The 27,583-nt window shown below is 36.1% G+C and overlaps 1 protein-coding gene across 7 annotated transcripts in view; it reads left to right on the top strand.

Moving 5' to 3' along the window:
- The window catches only part of UNC13C (unc-13 homolog C), a 257,718-nt gene that overhangs the window by 53,447 nt on the left and 176,688 nt on the right, over positions 1-27,583 (top strand). For 2 of the 7 annotated variants that reach the window (XM_080396567.1, XM_080396563.1), the window contains exon 1: positions 2,821-20,613. The exons of 2 other annotated variants lie outside the window; for them this stretch is intronic. In XM_080396567.1, the coding sequence (XP_080252693.1) occupies positions 17,649-20,613 (2,965 nt within the window). In that variant the 5' untranslated portion in view covers positions 2,821-17,648. Of the gene's footprint in view, positions 1-2,820; positions 20,614-27,583 lie in introns of those variants that run through there. 3 more of the 7 variants (XM_080396565.1, XM_080396564.1, XM_080396566.1) reach the window with 3 other exon arrangements.

Below are 27,583 nucleotides of genomic sequence, written 5' to 3'. Positions count from 1 at the left end.
GTTCTATGCAGAGATAATGGATTAGAAATTCAGCTAACAGGTCAGGATAACAACTCTCTTATCAGAGGCATGAAGGAAAGTCATAAAAAGCAATACATCTAACTGCTAGTTGTATGGAAGTTTTGTGCTGCCCTTTTGGTAAATTATCTAGCAAAGCTTAACTGTAACTGGATTATGTTTTAACTTAAAATTTATTCTACCACCTTATCTTTCATGTCTTATGGCTTTTGTGTAGGATATGTACTACATAAAATGATAAAATCACATTTACCTTAACTTTGACAAAAACCCCTGATTTTGTTTCTCTTATTTCCTATCTTTTTAAGTAAACTCACTAGCACTTTTTTTTTTTTGTTGTTGTTGTTGTTTGTTTTTTCCCCTGGAATTACTTCCTCTGAAAGTTTCTCAGTGGAAAAATGTATCAAAAAGACAAAAGAATTTTGAAGAAAAGAAAATGGAGATGCCTTTTATCAGAATAAAGTTATAGTTAACTTATTTGAAGGCTTATTTTAACTTTTATGGTATTGTGAGTTTAGGTATTTTATGATTTATTCCTCTTCCCCTTTAATTTGGTGTAAAAGTTAAAAATTGCTTTCTTCAGTTAATTGGAGGTATTAAGAATGATAGACCCTGGGAGAAACCTTTATGAGCTGCTGCACCATTATTTGAGAATTCTGTTTAAGCAAGGTCAGAAAAAAGAATTATCACTTTGCTTTCCTCTTCAAAAAGTGAGATAGCATAATTCACGGTAGATTTTAAGAAACCTAAGCTTTCTCTTTTGACTGTCATAAGAGAAAATAAACAACTGTAACATGCTCGCTTCAATAACTAAATTTCAATTCTGTCCTTTGCTTCAGAGTTCAAAAAGGGACCATGGTAACATTCTTCCCTTTCCTTCTGTTTCAGTATCTATTTTGAGTAACCATGTTACAGCATTTTGCAGGTTGTTTCTGGACTCATGTTAAATGACTTATTACTGGTTTTATTGGTAGCCTGTAGCTAAGTCAACGTGCTATAGAATTATACAGCTCCTGGAGCATATTTGTAATTGAATTATAGAGCATCTTGTGGTTTTTGTCAAAGTTAAGGTAAATGTGATTTTATCATTTTATGTAGTACATATCCTACACAAAAGCCATAAGACATGAAAGATAAGGTGGTAGAATAAATTTTAAGTTAAAACATAATCCAGTTACAGTTAAGCTTTGCTAGATAATTTACCAAAAGGGCAGCACAAAACTTCCATACAACTAGCAGTTAGATGTATTGCTTTTTATGACTTTCCTTCATGCCTCTGATAAGAGAGTTGTTATCCTGACCTGTTAGCTGAATTTCTAATCCATTATCTCTGCATAGAACCATGTATTCTAGGCTGCAATCAGGATGAAGTCATTGCATGATTTTTGAAGCCATAAACGAAGATGAAATTATAGAGCATTTGAGGCAATCCTTGGAAGACTGAAACTCAGCAGGGTTCTTATCAGAGAAAGTTTACAAGTGAGAATGTGTGCTTCACTTAAAACAGGAAAAATAAACCAATTAGTATTAATCAGCTGGGCTGTTCTTTAGGGGCACCATCCCCTGGAGGCAAAAGCTGGCTTTTGAAATGCAGTACTGAAGGTACTGAAAGATGAATATGTAGGTTTGCAAAGGTGAGAATCCATGGCATTAAAGAAAGTTGGGGTGGTTAATTATAAGAATTGGTGGAGTACTGAACATGATGGCAAGAAAGGGAAAGAAGTCCCAGGATGAGGAGAGAGAAATACTAGAATGACAAGCAATCATGTCAGTGGGAGATCTAGGATAGGAAAGAAAGCTGAGAGTAGCCAAGAACGGAGCACTAATAAAGTCAGAATCTTGACAAAGAGAATGACTGGTCATACACTGAAAAGCTAATGGAATACAGTGATGGAATCCAAGCAATGGCTCGGAGAAAAAAAAAAAATTAAAAAAGATATCTAGGACAGCAAACTACCTTGGTTCCAGGTTTACTGATGTAACCCGTTTCTCTGGCAATCCTAGTGCTGTGAGCAGGACTGTTGCAAGCATTCAGCTTATCCTTGCAGCATCTGCCTTAGAGTTCCTACTTCATCATTACAGTTCTTTCTTGTGATCTACACTCCTTACCAATTTTCAGATGTGTGGGGTTTCTTGTTCTAATTCACTACCAAAGAAATTTTTCTTTTCCAGTTGGGTGGTGTGCTCTTTATTGCTGAATCTTTCCATGCTGCTGCCAGTCATGGCAAGTCTCGAGACTACTTTTAATTAGTGCTTTTCGTAGTGCTGTTAGGTATATACTTGAATTTAAGTATGGAATGGAGATGCTGAACTCTCCCACTCTAGGTCAGTTTTGTTCCAGTGAGTTTTACCATATGCAAAGAGATTCTGCAAACAACATAAATGTGACTTCAGAGTGTAGAACAACTATTTAGTACTTAATATGAACAACAGAAGGCTAGGATTAGGAGGTTACTAGGCTAGTCATTGATATGTGCATCACCCTGATAAGACCGAGTGTTTCTGCTCTATTTTCATGCTTTACTGGGATGGGAAAGCAGGGAATGGTTTCCTCTGCCACTCCTTGAAATGGGCTGATCATTGCTGATAGTGAATTGCCATCATTAGGTTCTCTTTTCTCCCTCCTCTCCCATTTTATTGCTTTTCTTATCAGTATGCTACCTCTTCTTGAGCTGCTAGCTCCACCACCACCACCCCACCCAACCCTTTTTTTTTTTTTTTTTGGTCTCCCGCTCTGGTCCTTGCCTTGCTCACGTCATAATTACAGCTTCCTCTGTAAAGCTTAGCTGAAGTCAGTCTGTAAAGCTTAGCTGAAGTCAGACGTCTGTACTGTATTTGAGGAGACCTTGGATCAAAGAAAATGAAATCCCAGGCTGAAGGTAACAACCAGTTCCTCAGCTGGGACTGGAATGCATGCACCTATAGACCCGAGACAGGAAAGCTCCAGGAAAGTCTAATGCATGTAGTTAGGTATGAGGCAGCACTTGCATATTATAAGGGCTGTTTTGTCTGGAACCAAGGTGTAAAGAATCAGTGCAAATAAATTACTTTTAAGAGGGAATAATAAAAATTTACTTGTATAATGGGGCAAATGTGAAAAAGCAGATAAATTATGTTACTCTAAATTCATTATACTTTCCTGTCAATATCACCAGTAATAAGTTTATACATAATTTTAAGAGAGTAAAAATAAATATTGAATAATGTAGCCAATAATTGACAATTTTATGATAAAAGATAAAAAGGTAAGGTTTTTCCTGAAAGGTAATGCTAATGTGAGTCCTTGGCCATTTTACTTTAATTTCTCTAAAGACCAGCTTATTCTTCTGCATAAAGTACAAAGCTGCATAATTAGTTATATTGTGCTTGTGGAAGAATAATGAAGATCATATTCTGTCAAACCTTTTGGTGTTTTCTTCCAGAAACAGAGACAGTTTAGTAGAACAATAATCTGATTTGATATTTCAAAACAGAAATATTGTCTTTTCTATGATTAGTGAAGAGTTTAATGCTCTAATGATAGTATCTGTAAGAGATCACTTACTGCAGAAGATGTTATAATTATGGCAAAGCATAATGGGACACAATAATAGAAAGCAAAGCATCAAGCAAAAACCAGTTCCTTACACAAAAAGTGGCAACTGAGTCAGAGTCTTAATTTTAAAATCCTTCTTTGGAAAACATTTTACATTCCTAGAAGAAACCCAAGTAGTCTCTATATTGAACCATTCCTTGAGAGCAACAAAGAACAAAATAGTCATAAGGAAAGCACAAAACGAGAGGATTACATTTCAGGAGAACATTACCACTTCAAATACATACCATTATGACTCCGGGTGCTTGTATATCTGGATGGGGAGAAAGCTCCCCTTATCCTCCTGACATAGGCTCAGTTATTGGCCCTTCTTGATTTTATTTTTTTTTTCTTTTAATAGTTGTTGGGATTCCCCTGGCTGCCCCCCTGTATTTGCTTTTTGCTTTGATCCCATCTTGTGGTTCTTTCTGAAATCAGGGCCAACTTCTGTTTAAATTCAGCCCACAGGAAGGTGTCATCATGATTGTAAATTGTTTGCCTTTTGTTTGCTAATTGCTATTTTTAAAAAAAATCCCCAAAGTAGTTTTACTTCACCTAACAGATTTCAAACTTCATGATTTTATAAACCTAGCAATTGGTTTAAGGAAACAGTGTTTGGAAAAGTTTTCATGTGGAATAAGAAATGGCTTTAGCCTTTGTAACTTCAGGAACTCCGACACACTTAGGACAGTCTTCTGAAGTAAAATCCAAACCAGCTGGTGGATCCCGTGCGCTTATGAAATACCAAGATTTCTGTCGCATGCATAGTTATATTTTCTTTCTCCCTCTTATTACAGTCGTCGTCTTAGAAGGAAACATTAAGCTTTACATTAAAGAAAATAATTATTGTCAAGAAAAAAATACCTTGTGTGGAGAAAAATATCTTTAAAACTCTGTGTGCTGCTGGAAAAAAAAGGGTGTGGAGATGCAATATTCTAGACAATTCCCTCTGTTTTTTGTAGAGTAGAATATCTATTAAGAGCTGTAGGAGAACTTTCCATAGGTCAAAACAAAACTCGGCAATGTGATCACCTCTTGAATTCCTCGGGGCTGGCTCCGACCGTGTTGCTACCTCGTTTGAAACGGCGCCCGCCGCGCCGCACGGCCGCCAGCAGGGGGCGCGCTGGGAGCGGCACGGCCGCCACCATCCGCCTCCCCGCTCCCGGCACCCTGCGGGCGGCCGGGGGGAGCTTCCCTCCTGCTCCTCCCCGCCCCCCCACTCTGGTTAGGTCAGAGTATTACGATTTCAGAACTAACACAGTTACTGCCTTTCGTTCCATGAAAGCAAAGAAACAGCCAGCCCTTAACCGGGGCGGGCGGGGTGAGGGGTGGGGGTGGGGCGGGGGGTGAAAGAAAGAGCTTAATTCTGTGGCAGCTTTTTCAACTTTCGGCCTAAAATCCATCATGAAATGTAAATGACTTCCAAATTGTTCCATCGGTTTATAATCGCCACCGTTTCAATATAGTCAAATAATATCTATAACAGTTATATGTTATTTAATACTGGGTTTATTACTTGAACATAGCAATGGAAATTAGTGAAACATTTTCACTAGGCAAGACTTGTATTCCTAAAAATGCCAAGAATCGTCTCTGAAAGCCATGGCCACATAATCCTGGCAACAGGCACGCAGAATAGCTGTTCTCTCCATGAAGGCTGATAGCTGTTCATTGGCCTTGGGTGTTTTGTTTGGGGTGTGGTTTGGGTTTTGGGGGGGGGAGACAGTGGTATTTAGTGGGTTTTTGTTGTCAGTTTGATGGGGTTTTGTTGTTTTTCTCAGTTTGGTGGGTTTTGTTGTTTTTCTCAATTAAGATATAGGGATTGGCTAGGATTGTGTAACAAACTGCAACATCTCTGTACACAGTCAGTATTTCTCCTGTTCCTTTTACGTGTGGGGTTTATTCTCCTTAACACTGTATTTGTGAAGTACAGTAAATCAGTGTGAACCCTTAAATGTGTGATTCTTTAAGGCCAGCTTCATCAACATGTGAGGTTACTGGCAAGTAACAAAACGCAGGTAGCCCGCGCGTGCAAACTGCTCTTCTGTGTTGGTTTATTGAAGGCTGATGTGGATGCCTCTTCAAGATGAACAGTAGTTTCCTTTCAGTTGTTGGTTTACAAGTGTCTGGGCTACCAGAACTGTGAGAATTCTAGCCTCCATACAGAATGAACACCTCTACTCATACATTTACTATAGGAAGTTCTTAGCATCATATCTATGAGAGGGCTGTGTGACACAGAGATATAACATACCTTTGTTGCAAAGGTAACTCCAGCTGCAAGTAATGAGTATGTACTTACACATGAAACTAGATTCTTGATTGGTCAGCATCATTACAAGCAAAGTCAGCCTTTTGCTTGCTTGGCCAAGCTCTGTGTGGAATTTTAATTCCAGAGCAGATAAGTCGTGATTAGTTCTGAGGATTTGGATTGATTTTTGGTTTGGTTTTGGTTTTCCATCTTAAATATCAACTGAATGATGCATTTGGCAGAGCAAGATTCCCTGCTTATGCTGGGCTATCAAATAAGTGGTTTCAAACTGAAACATTCAACATCTGGTGACATAACAGATTAGTATAAGCAGAGTCTTGCTTGAAGATGACGATATTAGTTGAAGTGTCATGAATTAACACTACTTACAAAACGGATTTTATTAAATGACAAAACCTTATATTTTTGGAAAACATTTCCAATATTTACTGGTTTTACCATCTGTAGTCTCAAGACCATTTGATTAATCCTGATAAAAACCCTGTTTATTTCTGTTGTAAGTGTGTATCTGCTGTGGGTGGCCATGCTTGATTAGGCTGCCTCATTTTTCTTGATTTTTTTTTTTTTTTTTTTTAATCCTTACATGAGCAGTCCTGGTGATTTTGAGAGTCATTATTGTTACATCTCATGAGTATTAATATCAGTGAAATTTCCTATTGTGCACTTAGATAAAAACTTTATTGTATTCTTTGTTGGCATGCAATGTGGCAGATTTGAAGCATCAGTTTAAGTTGAGACAGAATATTAAGTAATTGCCACAGGCTAATAATTACAATAGGGTTTGAATAATAAACCATTCATTCATCTGGTTCTTAACTATAAATCTAATTAATGGAGTATTTACAGGTTGTATTAATTTCAGCAGGACATAATAAATATGGTGGTATGTAATTATTTTTGCAATGAGGTACAAAAAATTGCAAAATATTAATTTTACCACTGAAAGAGATTTTATTCTAGAAATGTTCCATTTATAAGTTGTACTTATAAAGCATCATATCCCAAGATTGCATTACTAACAATAATACAAGTGCAGAAAGTGAAAGCTACAACCAATAAGCTGTAAATAAATATTACTAAAAATTGTTAAATACTTATACGTGCGGCTTTTTATTCAAGGTATCCTTAATATATTTATGAAGTAAATAACTGAATTAAAAGTTGCTTTCAGGTATTACCAGAAAGTCCAGAGTTTTGTGTATTTTTATACAGGAAACATAATTTACTAGCTGAAAACTTAGGATTTTGTATGGCATTTCTGCTACCTCCCAAGATTAAAGGGGATAATAGTATATCTGTGGTTTTATGCATGTACATATACTTGGTGAAACTTTTACACTTAGATTATGTGTGTACTTTGTATGTAGAATGGTTTTATATAGGATCATTCTGGTTGTATTTCTGTACTTCTTCATGTGCCAGAGTTTTAAGTATACTTCAGTACATGTAAGGCTGAATGCGGAGTTACGCACACTATTAAATCAGCCAACATTTGAAAAAACACCCATTGTATTCTGTACAGGAGAATTTACTCACTGCATGCGCAATAATAATCCATTCTGCTATTTGAATGCCAGTAAACAAATGACCGAGTCCTACTGTCTAGGTATTAATTGGGAACATACAAAACTATTTTCCTGAAAAACAGTGATATGCTGCTTATTATATGGAGCATCTTTAAATAATCGTGGAATGAAAATAGTTATGAATCCATTTAGCAGATTCATTGCCAAAAATTATCAGCTGTTGGTGAAGGCTCTGCTGAAAGAAATAGCTGTTCAACTGTTTCTCTGGGTCATGTCAGACTGATAAATAAAAGGTTGGTTGAAACATGGCCCTCCTAAGCAGGAGATAGTATCTCACAGTTATCCTTGTGGCCACTGACACTCCTGCTTGCTCTCACGATGCGCTGTGTGCGTTGTTTCTGTGAGCAGGGTTTCTCAATAAGCCTGTTTTATCTGTGAAGCAGAGGGGCTGCCTTCCAAGCAGGAGGGCTGTGGCTATTGCAGCGAATACTGCATTCAGAAGCAGTGGCAGGAGGAAACAGCAACGGGTGAAGTTACCAGCACATAAGCCCAGGATGATTACTGTTCTCTCATGTTGATGTTGTATTTGAGCGGGAGTAGGACACTGACTCCCATTTTGCTATTACAGAGGAGAAATAAAGCCGAGCTGCAGAATGAATTAGTAGTTAACACCATGATTGCTCTTAGCTGTTAGCACAAGTTGTAGGAGGGGAGAAAAAAACAGAGAGGGAGGGAAAAAGAAACAAACCCCCCCCCCCCCAAAACCCAAACAAAAAAACGTTTAATGCTGCCTAGGGAATACGGTGGAATTTAGAACAGATACCGTTGCGGACTAACAGCATGCCTCATTGCACTTGAGTTGAATCACTGAGAAGCAGCCTCATGTTGTATTGTACCGTTTTTAAGGCTGAAGGAAGAATGGCAAAATAGTAATGGAGTTACGTACAGTATTTCTGCATAAATGGAAAATAATATAAAGGTGGTGGTATGTAATTTGTATTTTATTTTTAAGAAGAATTTAATCCAGGTATGTATCCTCTTTGTATTTTTGTATGTAGTCTACATACATTTTTCTGTTTCCTTTGTTTCCTTTCCTTATTTTCATTCTGAATGTACCTCCTGCTGTTCTAGCTAATGCAATGCATTGATTTGTAATTGATTTGCTTTCTAATGCTATAATGCTGATGAAACTGTCTGGTCTTGTAGACTTAAGAATCAACACTTCATTAAAAAGTGTGGGGGGTTATTTTGTAATGTTGGTAAGTTCACGGTATGAGTAAGACAATATAGTATTAGATTTTGCAATGAGTTGGAACATTTTAATTGGTATAAAAAGGTAAATAATTTATATACATGAATACATGGTGAAAATATAGTGTTTTGCTTATATTTGCCGGTACTTTTTCCTAGTCCACAGTAGGATTAGTAATAAATTGAGCTTTACAGATGCTTATGTATTTCTGGGTCTTGATTAATCTTCAAGATGAACACCCTGCAGCGTTCTTTTGAAGAGGCAGCTTGCTTAGAATACATGCTTGATTCTGTTCCTCAGCTAAACCTATGTGTTAGAATACCCTCTCTCATGTACCTCCCCCAATCCACAGCCTAACCCCCCCCCCCCCATAGTTATTTAATACTTTTTTTATCATTGCTTTTACATTCAAGAAGATAACATTAGTGTTTTGCCCTCTGCAATTCCAGAGGCCAAGTAATAGTAGCTGAAACTAATTTCTTACTATGAGATTGATGGTTCATTTTGCTTTAAGAGGGAGAATTATGCAGATATAAAAACTGACTGTATTAATTAACCTCCAACTTTCTGTAGTCACCTGGATCCTATTGCATTTTTTGTCTTATTGTTTTCTTTCAGTTGACTACTGATCATGTATAATAATTGAAAAAGAACATAAAGCTATGTGCCCTTAGGAAAAGGACACTAATAGTTCTGTTACAATGAGCATGTCTAGGAAAATTTTTTAAAACGTTTAAGAAATTAAAAATAAAGCTCACCTGAATGTTCAGTAGTCCTGAAATACCTTAAACAATTCTGTTGCATTTCTAATTTGAATGCAGCCCAGTTTAAAGTAAATATTTTTTTAATAACATGTTGATACAAAAAGAGTTAATATCAGTTCCAGCATCTTAATACTGATGTTAACCCTTGGCTGACAGGAATTCTTGTCCCTTAAAAGCATTCATTAGTATAACATTATTTAACTACTTACTGATGTCAAAATAAACTCTGATCATAGTTGTAGTTGTTTTGTAGTTATTTTTCTCAGAGGAGGTGATACACTGCTTGTTTCCTGAATGAAGCTGTTGATTATGTAAATAGATACCTTTATTGTATGAAATACACAACTATGATCTGGCAATTGAAAATGTAAGGTTACTTGACACATTTGAGTGTTCTAAAAATCAGTGCTAATTCTTACCATATAAATCAACATACTGAGAAAAGCATTGAGAAAATGCTATGTTGTTGAGTTAAAAAGCATTAAAAATGAGAAGCAGTATTTAAGGTTAAAACATCTTTTGTTCATCAGAAATTACTTTTGTAAAGGATATTATGATAGAAAATATGGTTATCTGTCATCTCGTAGACCTTTCGTATAGAAAGAAGTCATAATGTCAGGTAAATGAGTTTTTTTCAGTGGAATTTACACAACCTGAAAAAGAGTTGTATAAAGGTTTTCTGCCACTATACCATTTGCTTGATCCTGCAGTGATGTCAGCACAACATTATCTTAATGACTGTATATTGCTGTGGAAACACTCAGGAAATCATAGGTGAAGTACTGGGTATTCCAGAATATTGTCAAGGAGGAAAAGACTGATAGCTCAGAATGTCTCCCAGTTCACTAAAGTACCAAGAAGGACTGAAAATTCCCAATTTTCTTTTGACTGTAGTGTTGTGAAAAATCTGGGAAGAATGAAGTAGTATACAAGATTCTGCCTTGAGACCATTACAGTAAAACAGAAGCTCAGAAGCATAAAAATTCTTTGGCACCTAAGAAGGTTCTTGTACAGGTTTTGTTTTTCTCATCTGTGTCATTCAATTAGGTTGATAGCTCTAAAGCAGAGGTTTTTACTTTCTTGGGGAAATCTTAAGTATCACTCCATAGCTGTCGGTATATCGAAGCAAAGAAAGCAGAAATTTTTTTCGTATAAAATTTCTGCAGCAAAACTAGAACTAAATTTAATATATACTGTTCTTATCAATGAACGTCATTTCAGGTGGTTAGCAAGCATGGCTCCTGTGTGTGCCACTCATCCTAATGTATGTCGCTGTCAGCAGTAGTTGTAGTGGTTTGTGCTTCTGGCATTTTTCAAATCTAAATGTCACAGATGGTTGCTACCATTTACTGAATGAAAGACCTTTATAAAAAACTGTCCATTTCATACTATTGTGTTCTAAAAATTTAATAGAATTATTAGTTTAACTATATTTTAGAAAATATTTAAAAACTTTTTGTGGTGGAAGAATGGAATCCAGAGGATTCACAAGTAATATTTTGCCCATTGAATGTTGTTCCCTTAATCTAGATGTCTCGTAGAGAATTTCTGTAAGTAGCTTAAAAAAAGACACACGCACACACACGCCCATCCCCAAACCAACCACACAACAAAACCACAGCTCTCTAACATAATCTGTGTTATATAGAATGATGTAGTGCACACCTGGTCACAGACTCCATGGCACGGTCTCTGTCCAAAAGAGATCTAATTCAGGCCAGAAAATTGCCCATCCCAAGGCTCAGACCAGTAAAATTAGAGGATTAAAGTTCCATACTTTGTAGAAAATAGAGGGATATGTTTTTATTATTATTTATTTTCTGATGGAATTATTATAGAGATTGTTCAAAGTTGCTGGAAAGTTTGAAATGTTAGTATTACATCAAACTTTGAGTGTACACTTGGTATACTGTAAATATGTCTTCTGCATGTGTGCTATACTTCAGTGTAAATTTAAATCACTTGGGCTCTCAGGGTATAATGCTCTGAAGAAAACTATTAAAGACACAGAAAAAATTAAGGACAGAGCCGAGATTTGGTCAAATGCATGCTGATGCTTTCTATTTTTCAAAGGCATTAAATAGGTTCTGATTATTCTGTACTCTATACAGTAATTTTGTTATCTATTTCTGGTAATCTGACATAATAGCATGCATGTAATAGTCTTGTTCGTGCTTAGAAGCTAATATGCCTGGTACTGACTTAGTAATACAATTATCCCCATATTGTTAGCAAATAACTTTTCCCTCTCCAGGTTTTCCATTCCTTTTGTAGCCTGCATTTAAATAAGAATGGACTGTTAAGTGGAGTTATCTCTGAATCTTAGCAGCTTTTGAAGTGAGAGCATTGACTAAAAGTAAGTTTATGTAGGACAGCATATATCATATATACAGCTGTAAAAGGCTGGGGAAAGGACTCTCAGTTTGTATTGCCACCTTCTTTATACATAACAGTCTCTTTTTTTCTTCTTTTCACCTAAAAAGTTGAGGAAACAACTAGAAATATTAAAGAAAAAAAGTTAGTACGTTTAGCCAAGTAACATTCAAGCTGTGTTCCAAATCACCTAAAGTCTCTTAATCCTTCTATGCATTAACATATTCAACAACACTATACTAAGCTATTTACTACTCCCCAAATGGCGCACACCTTAAATTTAGGAATCTGTTCAATATGTTTTTAACATGTAAATAATAATCTACTATATTTGGCAAATATCTTCCTTTTGGGTAGAGTTCTAGTCAAGGCCACTGTTCTTTAAGGACAAATGGTTCACATAAAATTTTCATATTTGTAATATAAATACCATACTACACATTTGTGTCTAAAGAAACAAAGTGTTCTGAATGTCTTCAACAATTTTATTAGTAGTTCATAAATAATTAATTGGCAACTTCAGCATCACAGCTGCTGTAACAAGACTTTTCAGAGAGAAATGCAAATATTATAAATAGACACGAAGGCACAAAGAATAGTGTAACCAAAAAGGTAAGAAAAATTATTGCAATACAAAGGTGTTAATTTTCTTAAACTCATGTATTTCTTCAACAGTAATTGAGAAAAAAACATCTTTGATTCTGCAAAAAAAAAACCCCAAAACACTCTTTTCCCAAAGTTTTCATAGCAGTAGGGAAGCAGTGAGGAAAACTTTTCTCTCCAAAATAATTACTCATCCTAGCTAGCTGGAAATTTACATTTTCTTCTAACCTGTCTTGAAGACAATGTGTTTCTGTGTATCACAAAATAGTTTAATTACAAATAAATGTTAAACCACTAGGTTAATTCACTGATACACAAAGTTCTATATATGGTTTCTGTTTCAGATGCTGTTCTAAATCATAATGAGCCAAAGTCAGTCTCAAGCATGTGCTGCTTGCATCTGTTGTTATCCTTAAAATCAATTGTTGTATGCTGAAAGAACAGATAAGTAACAGCTATAAATGACAAGTCTTGCAATGTGACTGTTAAATATTTAGATTGGATTCCATAGTGCATTTGATGAGCATGTGCACAAGCTCTTCAGGACAGTAATAGTCCTTGTGAGTTAAAAAATAAGCAGATTATAGTCTCCTGCAATGGGTTTGAAAAAGCAGTTTGGTGGTTTGTTGTTGGTAACATTTCCCATAAATAGAAAAGCAGCGTTTTTAATGGTGGTTAGATACTTTAATAGCAGGATCCATAAAGAAATATCACCAGATAAACAAGCGGATACAGTGATCTTTCAAAATGGTATTGACAGACATCAGGAATAGCTTTCTAGCCAATCTGCTGGTGAAAAACTGAGGAATTCCTGGAGCAATGAGTAATTATCTAAAAGAGAAAGCAGAACTGCTTTCTCGCAGTTATCCCTGTCTTTGCTAGGGTCTGCAGGCAGGTCATCTGTGTGGCATGTGCAGTGTTGAGTATCACTTTACCTTGAGAAACTCACCAATAACACAGATGAAAAATGTCATTATTTAAGAATATAAGGAGAACTTAAGAAGAATATAAAGGAATTATTCCAAATTAAGTTCTTTTGAATTAGATCTGAGATGATTGTCATTATAATGCTACTGTTACAGTAAACTAACGAAGCAATCTGGAGTATACACAGTTACGCTTGTCTAAAGAAAGGTAGCATCAGTTTTGCCCAGCAGATATACACCAATGGTAAGTACAGTTATGTCAGGATAACCTTATTCCCAGGCAATCATAAGTCTAATAAAAGATCATACTTGAGAAACCTGTAGATCCAAGTTCTAGTTATTTTGTTAGTGATTCTTTATGTTCCTGATGGTAAGAGAACCTCTCAGCCTCAGTTTCTGCTGCTGCAGGGTGGATTGTTTATATTTTGTTTGTCATATGCGATTGATTCATTTCTGTGACGCATTCTGCATATTACAGATAGATGTTGCTGCCTATAAGGCAGTAGTGACTACTTTGGTAGTAATGTAGAGCAGTATTGCTGCAGAAAAAGACTTTGGTTTTGTTTTGTTTTCCCCTACTGTCTTGGTGTTGTGAACACAAACTGTGTATATTCTTTTTATAGAAGGAGACTGCACTTCAGTGTCATCACCTTCCCTGTCCCCTTCCAATACACACAGGGCCTTTGTAGTTGATTAAGTGTGGAGGTTAAACAAGGCTGTGGTTCTGCCTATTTCTTGCTTTTTTGAGGGGACAGCTCTAATGGCGAGGGCTGCTATTCTATGGCTTCATTTACTGGGATCTGAACAGAAGGTCAGCAGTGATCCAGCTATTATTTTTAAATACTGGAATTATTAATTTTAAAATGATTCAATTTTTATTTCTTTGTAAAAATAGAGGGCTGGATTTGATAAAATAAAAAAAATTGGAATCTATGAGGGTCTAGTATTCAGACATGTAACTAAAATATACTGCTTGCGTTACTTAAAGCTATCATTCTTAACCCTGCCCACTCTAACCGCCTTCTACCTGACACATTAGTTTTAGGCTTGGGAATAAGATCCTTTGTGCACGATGCTTCCAACTGACAAGTTTTATTTTGACAATTCTTTGTTATCAACATTTTTCTTGAAATCAGTCCAAATTGACTGTTCACTGTCAAGTTGATTGACAGAAGTCTATATTCAGATTTTCTATGGGTAAAATGTTGAAGGAGGTGACATTGTGTCCTTTCTTTACAGAAGGAACCAATTTCTTTTATTTCTAATCTCACAATCCATAAGTTTCCAGTTTCCTGCTCTATAACCATCTAGCGTAGTCTATATTTTACTGCTGTAACATTTCAACTTGATTCCTTGTGCTTAGAATGGGTTAACTTATTTGTCTTCAACTTTATCATATAAATTGATTTAGATCAATAAACAAGCAAAGTGAAAATAAAAAATGAGGTCATGGTGGTTTATTGGGAGACCTGGTTAAATCACTGAATGACAACTCCCAGCTCATTCAAATAAGTGACTTAGTCCTATGTGCTTCTCAAAAGACTGTTCCTTATTTCCTGGAGTTTTAACCTACACTGATTTAAAATGGTAAGAACAACCCTATGCAAATCTTTGCAAAAAGAAATGGATGAGACCTGTAGTGACTCCAACTTGATTCCATGTGTAGAGATATACAATTTTCAAAAATGAGTATTTGACAGAGCAATGGTAGGCTGTAAACTGATGAACAGATCACATGACTAATACAGCTGAGATGGACTGGAACTCGCATGAGAGAACATAAATCTGCTCCATTTAGCAGATCTCTGTACAACTTTTCATTTACTGTGGCGTTGTCCAAAAGTGAGTTTACATAAATTGAGTGCTGAATTTGCAGCTATTTATAATACTTACAGTTACCTCTGATAAAAGGCATAGGTTAGGCACTGGATAAAACATATATATGGCTGGCTATGAAATCAAGATTCTTCTACAGAGAAGAATTAAATCTTATTTAAAATTAATGGAAATGTTCCAGGTTCCAATTATAACTTCATTATTTCTTGATATTTTGTAGGCTGAGCCAGCAAATAAACCTTCTAGCTTGTTTATACATTGTTGGTTTGAAGTCTTTTCAATGAGAAGAATGCCTGAGTCATCTGAGTGAAGTTTATGTAAGAGGGCACTTAAAAAGCTGTGGTTGTGTGGGCAGAGGAGGCAGGCAGTCACACTTCAACTTCTTGTTCAATAAATGGTTCAATAAACACTCAGTGTAAGAGCTGAATGGTTAACAAGTGTTTCTACATCTAGAAACATCCCTTTGATATTGAAAAGTGCCCCAGGATGGTTCCACCTTCTTCTAATATGTGGATGCAAGGTAGCCTTGGGTCTAGTGAAAGCTTTGTAATAGTCTGAGAAATGCCATTTGCATGGTTTGAAAATTGCATGCAGTCTTGTTGAGCATTCTTTTACTTCCAAACGTTGCTTGCTCTTAATTCACTCTTAATACTCTGATTTCAGACATAAGCCTGGAAGAAAAACAAGTCATGAGCTATGTTGATGTATCTGTGTTGAAAATGTGATTCATGTTCCACAAGTATTTCACCTTTTATAAAATAACAGGCAGCAACTTTGGGAAGGATGAAGTATGTTGTCTATTCTTGTTCTGCTCGCTCTTGGGCTGCATCTCAATTTTGTTAACACTAGGAAAGAAGTAAGTCCCATTTATATTCTCTGTTCTAAGTAACAGTAACCAACCAGGGGTTTACCAGCTTTTGTTGGCCTCTCTTCAACATACTGAATTTTGCTGCTGCAGTATAAATCAGTAGTTAGTGTTTATTATTGACCATAACATGAGTATTATAGTAAGGTCAGTGAAGACAAACTCTGTAACAAAAAGAGCAGATCTTGAGGTGTGTGAGTGGAACATTATGTTTCACACAGTGCCATACTGTTTTCAGACAAGGACAGTTCATATCCTTTACTCCTCTTAAGACACACAGAGAAAATTTTAACCCTTCATATATCCTGTATCTAAACAAACTTCTTATACTGCCAAAGAATTTTTAGCTGGTTTAGAAACTGAAATGGCCATTTTAAGAGCTGCTACTTTGTTGGATTTTTCTGAGCTATTTGTCTTGGTTTTATTCTGCGGCTATGAGACAGAAAGGTGAATGATATGCTGTACAAAAAAAATACTTTCATATTTTTAAAATGCATTGACTACATTTCTATGGAGTACAAACTTTTGTTTGATGGTATAGAAGCTTCCAGATGACTCATGAAATCTTTTCTCACTCTTCTGTATTTTAGATCAAATTGCTTTCCCATTGTAATGGCACCGGTTTTTGTCCTGAGACTTGTAAATCATATTTGTTTCTCCCTCTTCCTCTCATTTTGTGTAGAGTGTTTTTTCTGTGACTAGAATGATGTAAAATTTTTTAACCTGGTCCATCAATTGTCATTATGATTTTCTGGGTTGGTTTGGTTTTTTTTTTTCCCTTCTTTTTAAAGAAGAGAAACCAAGAAGGTATGCCCACTTCAAGTCCTGGCTTACCATAACACGTGTTAAAGTCTACTATATAATGAAAGCATCTATTTCTCAAATCATAGTCATATGTATAAGTCAGTCTCAATATAGAACAGTACTTTGTGGATGCAGTACTTATTTGTTGCACAGAATCCTGCCTTGCTCCAAAAGTTGAACCAAGAGAGACCTTTCTACTTCTATTTTACTAGCTAGTAACACCTTGTTCCCCTGGGTTTTTTTGACCACTGCTGTATATTATATGGATCTACATTGAAATGTTGTTACTCCGAAAGAAAGCAGACAGGATTAATACCAAATATCTCAATTAAAGTCAGAGAATTAAACCGGACAAAGAAGCCTGTAAATAAGTATAGCTTATTCATTTATGTTGAAAATATTTGCCTATAACAGCTTTTAGTTTTAATTGTTAATTGAAAATTCTGTTCAGACAAATTATGGGGAAAGTATAAATAAATACTTAACTCCTCTGTGTCTCCATTGTAACCCAGTTAAAACAAAATGAGTATTATTGAATGATAAGTTTGTTTGGCAGCCATTGTAATGTCATTCCCTCCTTTTTAGACACTTCAAGAAACCATGTGCAGCAGAGTGAGATTTTTCAAGACATACAAAACACCTTCAGGATTTGGTTTCGGACAAGCAGATGTGTGATTTATTTTTTTTTATTTTTTTCTGTCAAATGCTACCAGTAGCTTATATGTCTACAGTATCTGTTGATGAGATATTTGCTGATGACCCTTTTGGAGATACAAATACTTGTTTGGATCAAAGATTGCGTTTTATGGAAACGGCTTAATATAAACTACAACCCATGGTTTCTGCCTTCTTAAAGAGCCTGACCTCATCTTACATAAATAAGATTTGCAAAGGAATGTTCACAAAGAAATCGGGAAATAGTACAAAGAGGAAAGAGAGTTGTCAGAGCAAAAAGGAACAAGACTTAACTCAGATTGGACAAACAAAGAATCCAAAATTTTCAAATACTTTAAAAAGCACTGTTAAAAAAATTGCCAAGTGTCCCTCTGCTCGCAACTTATCAACTGAAGAAGAGGAAAGTAATAGAGAATTTTCACTTTCTCCAACATTCAGTTACAGAGTTGCCATAGCCAATGGACTGCAAAAGCATATTTTGGTAACAAACAGTAATAATGAAGATATAGTTCCAGATCTGTCTTCTAATGATAGTTCATATTCAGAGTCATTAAGCGAGGTAAAAAGTAATAGCAAGAAAAACGAATACTTATCACACACAATGCCTGTGAGACGCAACAGAAAAAGCTTAAGCAGCCTTGCACCATCTGATGGAAGCTCAGATGGAGAACGCACTTTACACACCCTGAAGCTGGGAGCTTTAAGAAAACTAAGGAAATGGAAGAAGAGCCAAGAATGTGTCTCATCAGACTCAGAACTAAGTACATGGAAGAAAACATGGGGCTTAAGAAGTAAATCTCTAGACAGAGCTGGCCGTCACCAGAAATCAAATACTCTTGAACCTGGTTTTAGTTCGACAGGTTGTATTAGTCAAACCCATGATGTTATGGAAATGATCTTTAAAGAGCTTCAGGGTATAAGTCAGATTGAAACAGAACTCTCTGAATTAAGAGGGCATGTTAATGCTCTGAAACAATCAATTGATGAAATTTCTAGTAGCGTAGAAGTTGTACAAAATGAAATTGAACAATTGCGAACTGGATTTGTACAGTCCCGAAGAGAAACTCGGGACATACATGACTACATTAAGCAGATAGGCCACCCAGGAAACAAAGCAAGTCTTAGGTTTCTAAATGTGCCGGAAGAGAGGCTTGAAAGAACTGAAAGCATAGTTTACAAAATATTGATAGATAAAATGGGGTTCTCAGAGGCACAAAGCACTATTAAAATTGAGTTTGCCCAAAGACTGGGGCAACAAAGAGACTGTCCAAATGCAAAGCCACGACCTATTCTTGTTTACTTTGAGTCATCACAACAGAGAGACTTACTTTTAAAAAAGTCATATAAACTTAAGGGAACTGGCATTGGAATTTCTACAGATATATTTTCCCATGAAATGAAAGAAAAAAAAGAAAGAGGACTACCTTCCTCTCAGACATATGAGAGTATGGATATGAAGCTTTTAACTGTGGAGACAAAAACTAAAATGCATGACTGGGAGTCACCTGACAGTGATAAAGACTTGGAATCAGACATAAATAAGAACAGTTATGCAAAGATATCTAAATCAGCACTTCAAATAAAAACAAGCACTACAAAGGGGAGTATTGAGTCCCCAGATACTAAAGACCTTAATAAAACTGCTGACAATAGCACCTGTTCAAACATTAGAAATTACGGGAATCAGTCACCGGAATTTGACAACATGGAAAAGCAATCAAAGACCTATTATTCAGACATGACTCCTCTATGGCATTTACAGAATGATTTTGCAACACCAAAACTTAGCCGTTCCGAGTCAGATTTCTCAAAATTGTGTCAGTCTTACTCTGAGGATTTTTCAGAAAACCAGTATTTTAGCAGAACAAATGGCAGTTCACTATTGTCTTCCTCTGATCGAGAACTTTGGCAGCGAAGGCAAGATGATTCTACAAACTGGTATGGCAGTTCCCACGAACAGACTTTTGTCCAAGATATGCAACAGTATCCACAGCAAAATGAGGTGGAGAACATAGAAACTGTTGACAGTGGAGTAAGCAATGGAATAATATGTGCATCTGGAGACAGAAGCCACTATGGTGATTCTCAGCTTTCTTTACATGATCTTTCTTCCTGGAAAGACTGGAATCGGTTGCAACAAGGGGAAGATCTGGGCCTGGACTCATCGACACAGGAAGTTTTTGTGTATGATATGAGCAGCCCTTCAGATCAACAGACATCAGATTTTGGAAAGTGCCAGAGTTCTGACCTCCAGTACGATACTGAAAGCTATGATTTTACCCTTGACGGTACTTCTCCATCATGTCCGGGCCTTGATAGCGAATCACAAAGTCAGTGGACTGGTCAATATGATGATTATCAGGAAACAAATTCTATTTCCCCTTATCAGAATCAAAACCGATTGCCTATGATGTACCGAAGTCAGAGTGAACTACCGAGTGATGACTCAGAAGAAACAGCCCCTAAGTCATGGCATAGCCGATTAAGCATAGATCTTTCTGATAAGACTTTCAGCTTTCCTAAATTTGGATCTACACTTCAGCGTGCTAAGTCAGCTTTAGAAGTGGTCTGGAATAAAAGTACCCAAAGTTTAAGTGGGTATGAAGACAGTGGATCATCTTTCATGGGAAGGTTTAGAACTTTATCTCAGTCTACTGCAAATGAATCCAGTACAACACTTGATTCTGATGTTTACGCCGAGCCTTATTGCTACAAAGCAGACTATGAGGAAGACTTAATTGAACCACCTGGTGAGAATGAAACAGACTATGTAGAAGTAATGGAACAAGTACTTGCTAAACTAGAAAACAGAACTAATAGTAGTGAAACTAGTGAGCAGGTCCAAGAATACGAACTGGGGCAGCCTTCGTATGAAACTCCGTATGCAATACTACCAGAGGAGCAATATGACGCACAGTTTGATGGTGTGGTCAGTGAAGCGATATTGGAGGTTGAAAGTGACATAGCTGCTGACATAGAAGTAAGGGAAGATGAAAATCAGAATGTCCCAGAGATGCTTGCTGAAATGCCAAAGAAAAAAAGAATACGACCTTCATTTAAGGAAGCTGCTTTAAAAGCATACAGGAAACAAATGAGTGATCTGGAAGAGAAAATCCTTGCTGGAGGTAATGGTATCTTAATGTCATCTTTTAAGTAAAACATTGTTCTTACTGTACTTAGATGCTAATTTCTGTGTGGTACTTGATCTGCTTCCATTCAATTTGGTGACAAAAAATTTGCTTTTGTCTGGTTTTGTTTATAGGATGAAATAGTTCCGTGGAAGCCAAAAGGTTAACATTTTACAAGTTTGTTTTGAGGGAATTTCTTAATATGTTTAATCAAACGTGGTTTTTAAGCACTTGTATTGCTTTGAGTTTCAGTAATTTGAAAATTAAATTTCACAAGTTTTAAATCTTATAACAAGAACTACTGTACTGTACAAATACAGTACACTGTAATTGATTTTCTTATAGCTTTATAAATGTACTTTACAAGAGTAATCCAGAGTGTTCAGGTATTACAGTGCATTAACAGTTTTCAAGGTATGGTTTGTTCTGTATTCATACTGATGAGCTGCGTTCTGCATCCTGTGTGCAACCTGTAACTTGTGAGAGTGCAAGTCTGAATTGACTTGAATTCTATCCTTAGTCATACTCCCAGTAAGCCCTCAAACAAGTAGTCAGTCCCCCAAAAAAGGGAAGAGAAGGGTGTGGAGGAAAGAAAAAGAAAATGTTAATAGTAGCATCTGTGTATGAAGAGGTGGTAGAAAGGAACTTAAACCATAGAAGGTGCTGACACAGATTTATTCATGATCTTTATCTTCCATGTTAACAGACTTTAAAGCAGATAGTCATATACATAACTTTAATACCTCTAGTAATTAATGGAGATTTTCAATATTAACATACATTGTAATGCTAATGTTAAAATATTGCATGTGCTGCATTTAATTGGGAGCACCTAATTACCATTGTCACCTTGACTGAATCTTTGCTTTCTTTATCTACCTTGAAAAAATTATAATCTGATACATTAATTTTAAAAATGAAGAATTGTGCCTTTAGCCAGTGTCTTTAGTAATAATAAGCATCCAAAGCCTGAGCTACTATAAAGTTTCTTTTGTACACAACTACTTTTACATTAAACGTATAGTCAAGTTGAAAGTATGTTACATAGCAATTGAATATTGCTGACATGAAAGTTTATTTTTAAAGTCTATTTTTACATTTCAAATAATATTAGATTATAGATTAGCATTTTGCAGATATTTTTCTGAAGTACTGTATTAGACACTAGATGGTGTATGTGTGAAGAAACAGGTAGCAATAGCTAGTATTTTCATGACTTTTCCCATGTCTTTGTGAGGCATGGGAGAGGGGCACCACAGTCATTTGACATAGTCATCATTGTACAAATAGGAATATAAAGGTCTGAGAACCTGTTAAATAGAGCACACAGGGAAGACCCAAAATAGTGAAACTTAAATTGGTTCCACTATTTAAGGTCTGTGCTTTTGTGTATATTACTAGATAACATAGCCCGTTGTAACATCAAAGTTAGTTCTCATTTTCTATCTCATGTGGTCAGTTCTATCAATTAAATGTATTTGTTCTTTTTTAAACCCAGCAGGTTAAAGACCTCTTTCAGTCTCTTGGTCTATTGACATTTTTTTCTTCTGAATTACTGAAGCATTTCTAGTACTATATTTACAGAGAAGCCAACTGACACCAAGGCCAGTTTATGGAAGTGTGTTATTGTGTGTGGTCTATGGGACATCAAGCGTTTGCATGGTTATAAGACATGATACTAGGACTTCCGTTTTTGTTTCTACTGAAATAAAGGTGAAGGGAATACAGCAAGAGGTTAAAGGGAATTTACAGATGTACTGCTGTGACAACACTACTTCTCAGATTATTCTGAAAACAGTGTGCATTGCCTCTTGAGTAGCAGTTTTGTTTTCTCTTTGTACTTAGTTTTCCACACCAAAAGAGAGGACATGTTTCAGTCAGGGATTCTGACTCAGCAGTCACAAACTGGTTTGTTGCAAATGTATCTTCAAGTCCTGTAGCATACGTGGCAATACTTATTAACACAACAGTGTTTCATTTTTTGTATCTAATGGATTAATATGATATTTTACCTTTTAATGTCTGCAGAACTTTCAAGATCTGATTCCTAGCTGAGTTAGTCTACTCAAAGAATGTGTTAGCTGAAAAACTGCTGCAGACTGACATGCAGTATTACTGTAGCCAAATCTTTCTTGATTTTACTTTCAGTGAGCTAGAAGACTGATACTATAGAAAGTATATTTACAAATAATGGAGTCCATAGATGAAATCTTAGTTCTTGCAGATATTTGGACATGGTCCCAATTAATCTGCTGTAGGTGACCCTGCCTGAACAGGGTTGTTAGATAAGATGGCCTCCAGAGGTCCCTTCCAGCCACAAGTGTTCTGTGATAAGGAAATACATTCTTTTAATACTTCGTATGCAGTCTTTGAAGAATGAAGTTGTCTTAATGCCAGTTTGTCCTCTAAGACAAAACATGCTTAACTTCTATTTATTACTTGAATTGCACGTCAATTTTGATTTAGTATAGGAAAAAACATTTTGTAAATCAGTTCTTAAAGGAGTTCTATAAAACACAAAAAATGTACAGTTTGTAGCCTCTCAGTTTTCACAGCCTGCCCCCTCTTCTTTACCTGCGGATTCACGAATGTCCAATTTATTACTTAAGCAAATAGTAGTATGGAGTATTATACCTTCCTTTTAATATTTACACAGGCAGTAATAACTTTAAAGCAGAGTGACTAATAGCTGATCTAGGGTTTAAATTACTTTTATGGTTTTGTTTGATTTTTTAACTCTCTTACACCTTTAACTCATTCATAGTCAACTTCTGATTTCTTATTTGGGGATGGAAAAATACTAGTTGCAGATCAGGTTTGTTGAATTGATCGTTACATAACCAAAATATAACCTGTTGTTTAATTAGTTGTTTCATCTCTCCATGTAGGCAGGAGCAGGTAGATAGCAATCTGGCCAACCAGAGATATAGCTAGATAATACGCTAGTGTTATTTCTCCAATTTATTACAAATGAAAAGTTTAGAATCCTATTATTTTCATTCTGGTAACATTTGAGGTAAGGTCATTGAAACTTTGGTACATAAATAATTTATTAGTGTACAAGAGCCCTGTCGAATAGTCCTATTCTTTGGCTCTACCTGGAGAGAAAAAATACACTATGAGCTGATTGCTCATGTATTATTTATTACAGTGTGTTTTTGGAGATATACTGGAGTGAAAGTAATAGGGTATATGGATGAGAGGAGGCATTAGTGGTACATAAGTAATTCTCGGATTTGAAGTTCCATAAGGACGTAGAGGAATTGTGATGATGCATGTATATTAATGGAAGGATTGATGCCTCTTTAGAAAAATATCAAAGAAATGCTAGCAAGTGTTTTTTTTCTTTGCTCTAGAACAACTCTTACCCTTTTGTTTATTGTTCCAGTCCTCACTTGTTATTTTTAGCTTCCTTTTTCTCTAGTGGCTTCTTTCCTTCCATGCCTATCTTGTTGTCTTTGACTTAGAATAAGCATCATTCTCTCTCCTGATGAAACTCGCTCTGGATAAACTTCCAGAGTTTCATGCAGTATTCTGAATTGCTTTTAATAATAATATAGTCTTATTGTATGAATGGTAGTTTACAAGCAATAGCTTCTTGAGCTAGTTGATGAAGATCTTACTGATCGTTTGGTGATTGGTCAGATTTTAAAAAGCCTTTGGTCTGAAATTTCTGCCACAGAGTAACCTGTAGATTGTTTATGGTGTCAGGATGGGTGAACTCATCATACTGTATACATACATACAGGTGCAAAAGAAATTCTTTACTGTGGGGGTGGTGAGATGCTGGAACAGGTTGCCCAGAGCAGCTGTGGATGCCCCATCCCTGGATGTGTTCAAGGCCAGGCTGGATGGGGCTGTGAGCAACCTGGTCTAGTGGAAAATGTCCTTGCCTGTGGCAGGGGGGTGGAACTAAGAAGATCTTTAAGGTCCTTTCCAACCCAAATCATTCTGTGATTTTTATGAAGTCAGATTACAGGGGCCAGAGATGGGGGTTGCCTCTTTAACAGTCGATAAAAGCGGGTTTTCTATTGTTTGACAGGAAGGACTTGCATTACATCTAGTAGTGTGTGACTGAAGAACAGAACTTAAAGTATCAGTATAGTACAGCCTTATTTTGTGCATGCCTGAAGGAGGAAGTGTGATGCTAACATTTGAAACTAAAAGAATCAGTAATGTATTACTACACTCCCCTTGCAGTGTGGTCATTTCCTTCCACATTAAGCAAAGCTGTCAGCAAAATAAGTATATTACTAATGCATATTTCAAACTCTGTCTATTCAAACTTACCTCTTTTGAAACAAGTATATATTTTCTTATTTTGACAGCTTTTCTAGCCTTTTTGTAATAACTGTTTGCTGGAACTGCCTGAGTCAGCTGCGTTTTCCCAAAGGGTATAGGCTTTAGAAGTTAATCTAACCCTGTCTTGTGGTACTCGGACTTTTGTTTCCTTTATGTCTTACCTCCACCATGTTTCTTTTTAATGCACCTGTGTAGGTGCACAGTTACTAGTAACTAATAGCTATAGCTAGTAGCATTGTACCAGTTTTGTTGTGGGAATATATTTTTTTGGAGTTGGACTTGATATGATAGGTGCTGTGGCCCAGATGAAAATCAAGTGCTCTGGTATTATTTAATAAATAATTCAGTCATTTTATAGCCATTCAGGTGGAAACAGGATAAATAAAAACATTACCTTGGTCACAGCAATTGCCTGCTTGGTGGTGGTGAAACTGATGGGGAAATAAGAAACCTGTTAGAAAGATAAATTGCTTTTAAATATTGAAGAGTTCTCCTACATCTAATTTACATTGGTTGTGTTAGGAAGTGGACTTTCAGGGAGAACCATTGTTTGTAGAAAGAGAAATGAAAAGTAGACATATATCCCATCTTATTTCTTAATTGCTTGAGGTAAGTATGTTGACTGATTAAAATATAGTGAATTGGTTTTGGGTTTGCAGGTGTTTTTCCTTAAAAGTAAAGTTCCTTCTCAGGCTGCTGGTGCAGTTTGGGTGAGGGAAGGATGTCTAGTCAGATGGCAGAATTCTAGTTTAGTGTATAAAATACTACAGCAATTATTAAAAATAGAACATGTATATTAGCAGGTCAATCTGGCATAATACATGCAAATTCCTTCATTGGCAGTAGTAACAGCTAATGCCAGTCAGTCTTGTTCATACCATAGTATAAAAGAGGTTGTTGGTGACAGTCATCTTTTTCCCCTTTTTTATCAATCTGCTGTTGTCATAACAAAAGTATGTTTGTCTTGTGGGGAATTCTTTGAAATCTGTAAGACCTCCACTGTTACCATTACCACTTTATTTCTTCAAGTATTTTGTTGTTAAAAAATTCTAAATACAAACTTCAGTTTATACTTATCCTTTGGTGAAAAATGGTTTTGGGGCACTATTGAAAGCTTAGACATAGATATTGAAAGCTGTCTTGAACTAATGCAGCTTTAAGTTGATATCATTTTTACCTGCGTTATATGGCTTTAGGTGTACTGCACTGTAAACACTCATCAGAACCCCCCACTGGAAGGCTTAAAGCAAAGTTGTGGGTACACTGTGTTTCCTTTCAGTTTAGCATCACTTTGTACAAAATAATGAAACTTTTTTTTAAAAAAAATATTATCTCTTTCAGATGCTAACCTGCGCTAAATGGCATTTCCTATCTTTCTAATCTCAGGTATAATCTAATGGGAAAAAGTTAATGGATGAGTATACAGCAATTAGTCTTTGCGTAACTGTGAAAGAATAGCCCAGAAAGGAACACTTCTAGTTAATAGAAGTTAACAGTAATACCAAGCTCCAAAATTTTCTTCTCTGCTTCAAAATATAGAAACCACAGTATTTAATATAGAAGGTGTTTGTACTCTACCATATCCCTAACAGTTTGTTATTGTTTTTTTTCTAACGTGGAGTGACAGAAGACTGCATTAATATAGGAGCTGATTGTGTGTTTTGTGTGGCTGATATAGTTGATCTGCAATGTTTAAAAAAATATATATTCATCTAATGTATGAGGTATAGAGAGCTGGATTTGAGGACATAATACTTTTCATATTTGAATCATCTATTGCTCTTTTCTTCATATGTAAATATTGTAAACAGATAGATTATAGAGACTTTTCATCAGTGTAAATTCTATTCCATATTCACATCAGAAGACGGTGCCAATGGAACAGACATGTTGTATAAACAAGCTGGGGAAAAAGTGGATACCCTTACTATACACTTGAATATGTATGTGGTACTGAGGAAACAAGATTTATTGCAAGATAAGGCATCTGTTTTGGTGCTGCATTGGGCATGACAATGAACTCAATGAACTACAGAATGTAATAATCCAGTTTTTCCAACTGTCTGTTGGTTTGTGGGTTTTTTTTGGTGGGGGTGGGGACAGGTAAGAAGCTGAAGTGGCAGGAAACTAATGATGTGGGTAGGAATTGATAAATACAATATATTCCTGCATTCAACTATCTTAGCTAAAATTCTAGAAAATCCTTTTTCTTTTATATATATTGTGAGTGTGTGCGCACTCTGGAAATCTTCCAGTAATATTACAGGAAATAAAAGTGTCCTAAATAGTTATTAACTGCTCCATCAGTTCAGTCAAGATGTTGCAGATGAACTAAATATAACGATTTGACAGAGTCCTTGCTTCGTGTATGCTTCTTTCATGCACGCAAGAGTATATGCGGGTTTTTTTCTTGCCACTGGTTTCACTCTGGAGTCAGGCCTAAGTCTTTATACTCTTCTGTTCCCACTTCTTTTCTATCCTTTGATGGGGAAAATGGATATCAGTGATTTTAAGACAGTAAATGGCAGTCTGTTCAGCTCAAGATTAGTAGAAGTGTAGAAAGGTTGCCTTAGAAAAATTATGCAAAGAAATCTAATCAGTCAGTGATAAAGGTGATACAGCCATCTTTTGTCTGTGGAAGTGAGTAGTTATATTCACCATCTAC

This window comes from Falco punctatus, assembly GCF_963210335.1.
Source record: "Falco punctatus genome assembly, chromosome: 7".
Classification (NCBI taxonomy): Eukaryota; Metazoa; Chordata; class Aves; order Falconiformes; family Falconidae; genus Falco; species Falco punctatus.
Note: the sequence above shows the minus strand (reverse complement) of the source record. Positions and strands in the feature narration are given on the sequence as shown.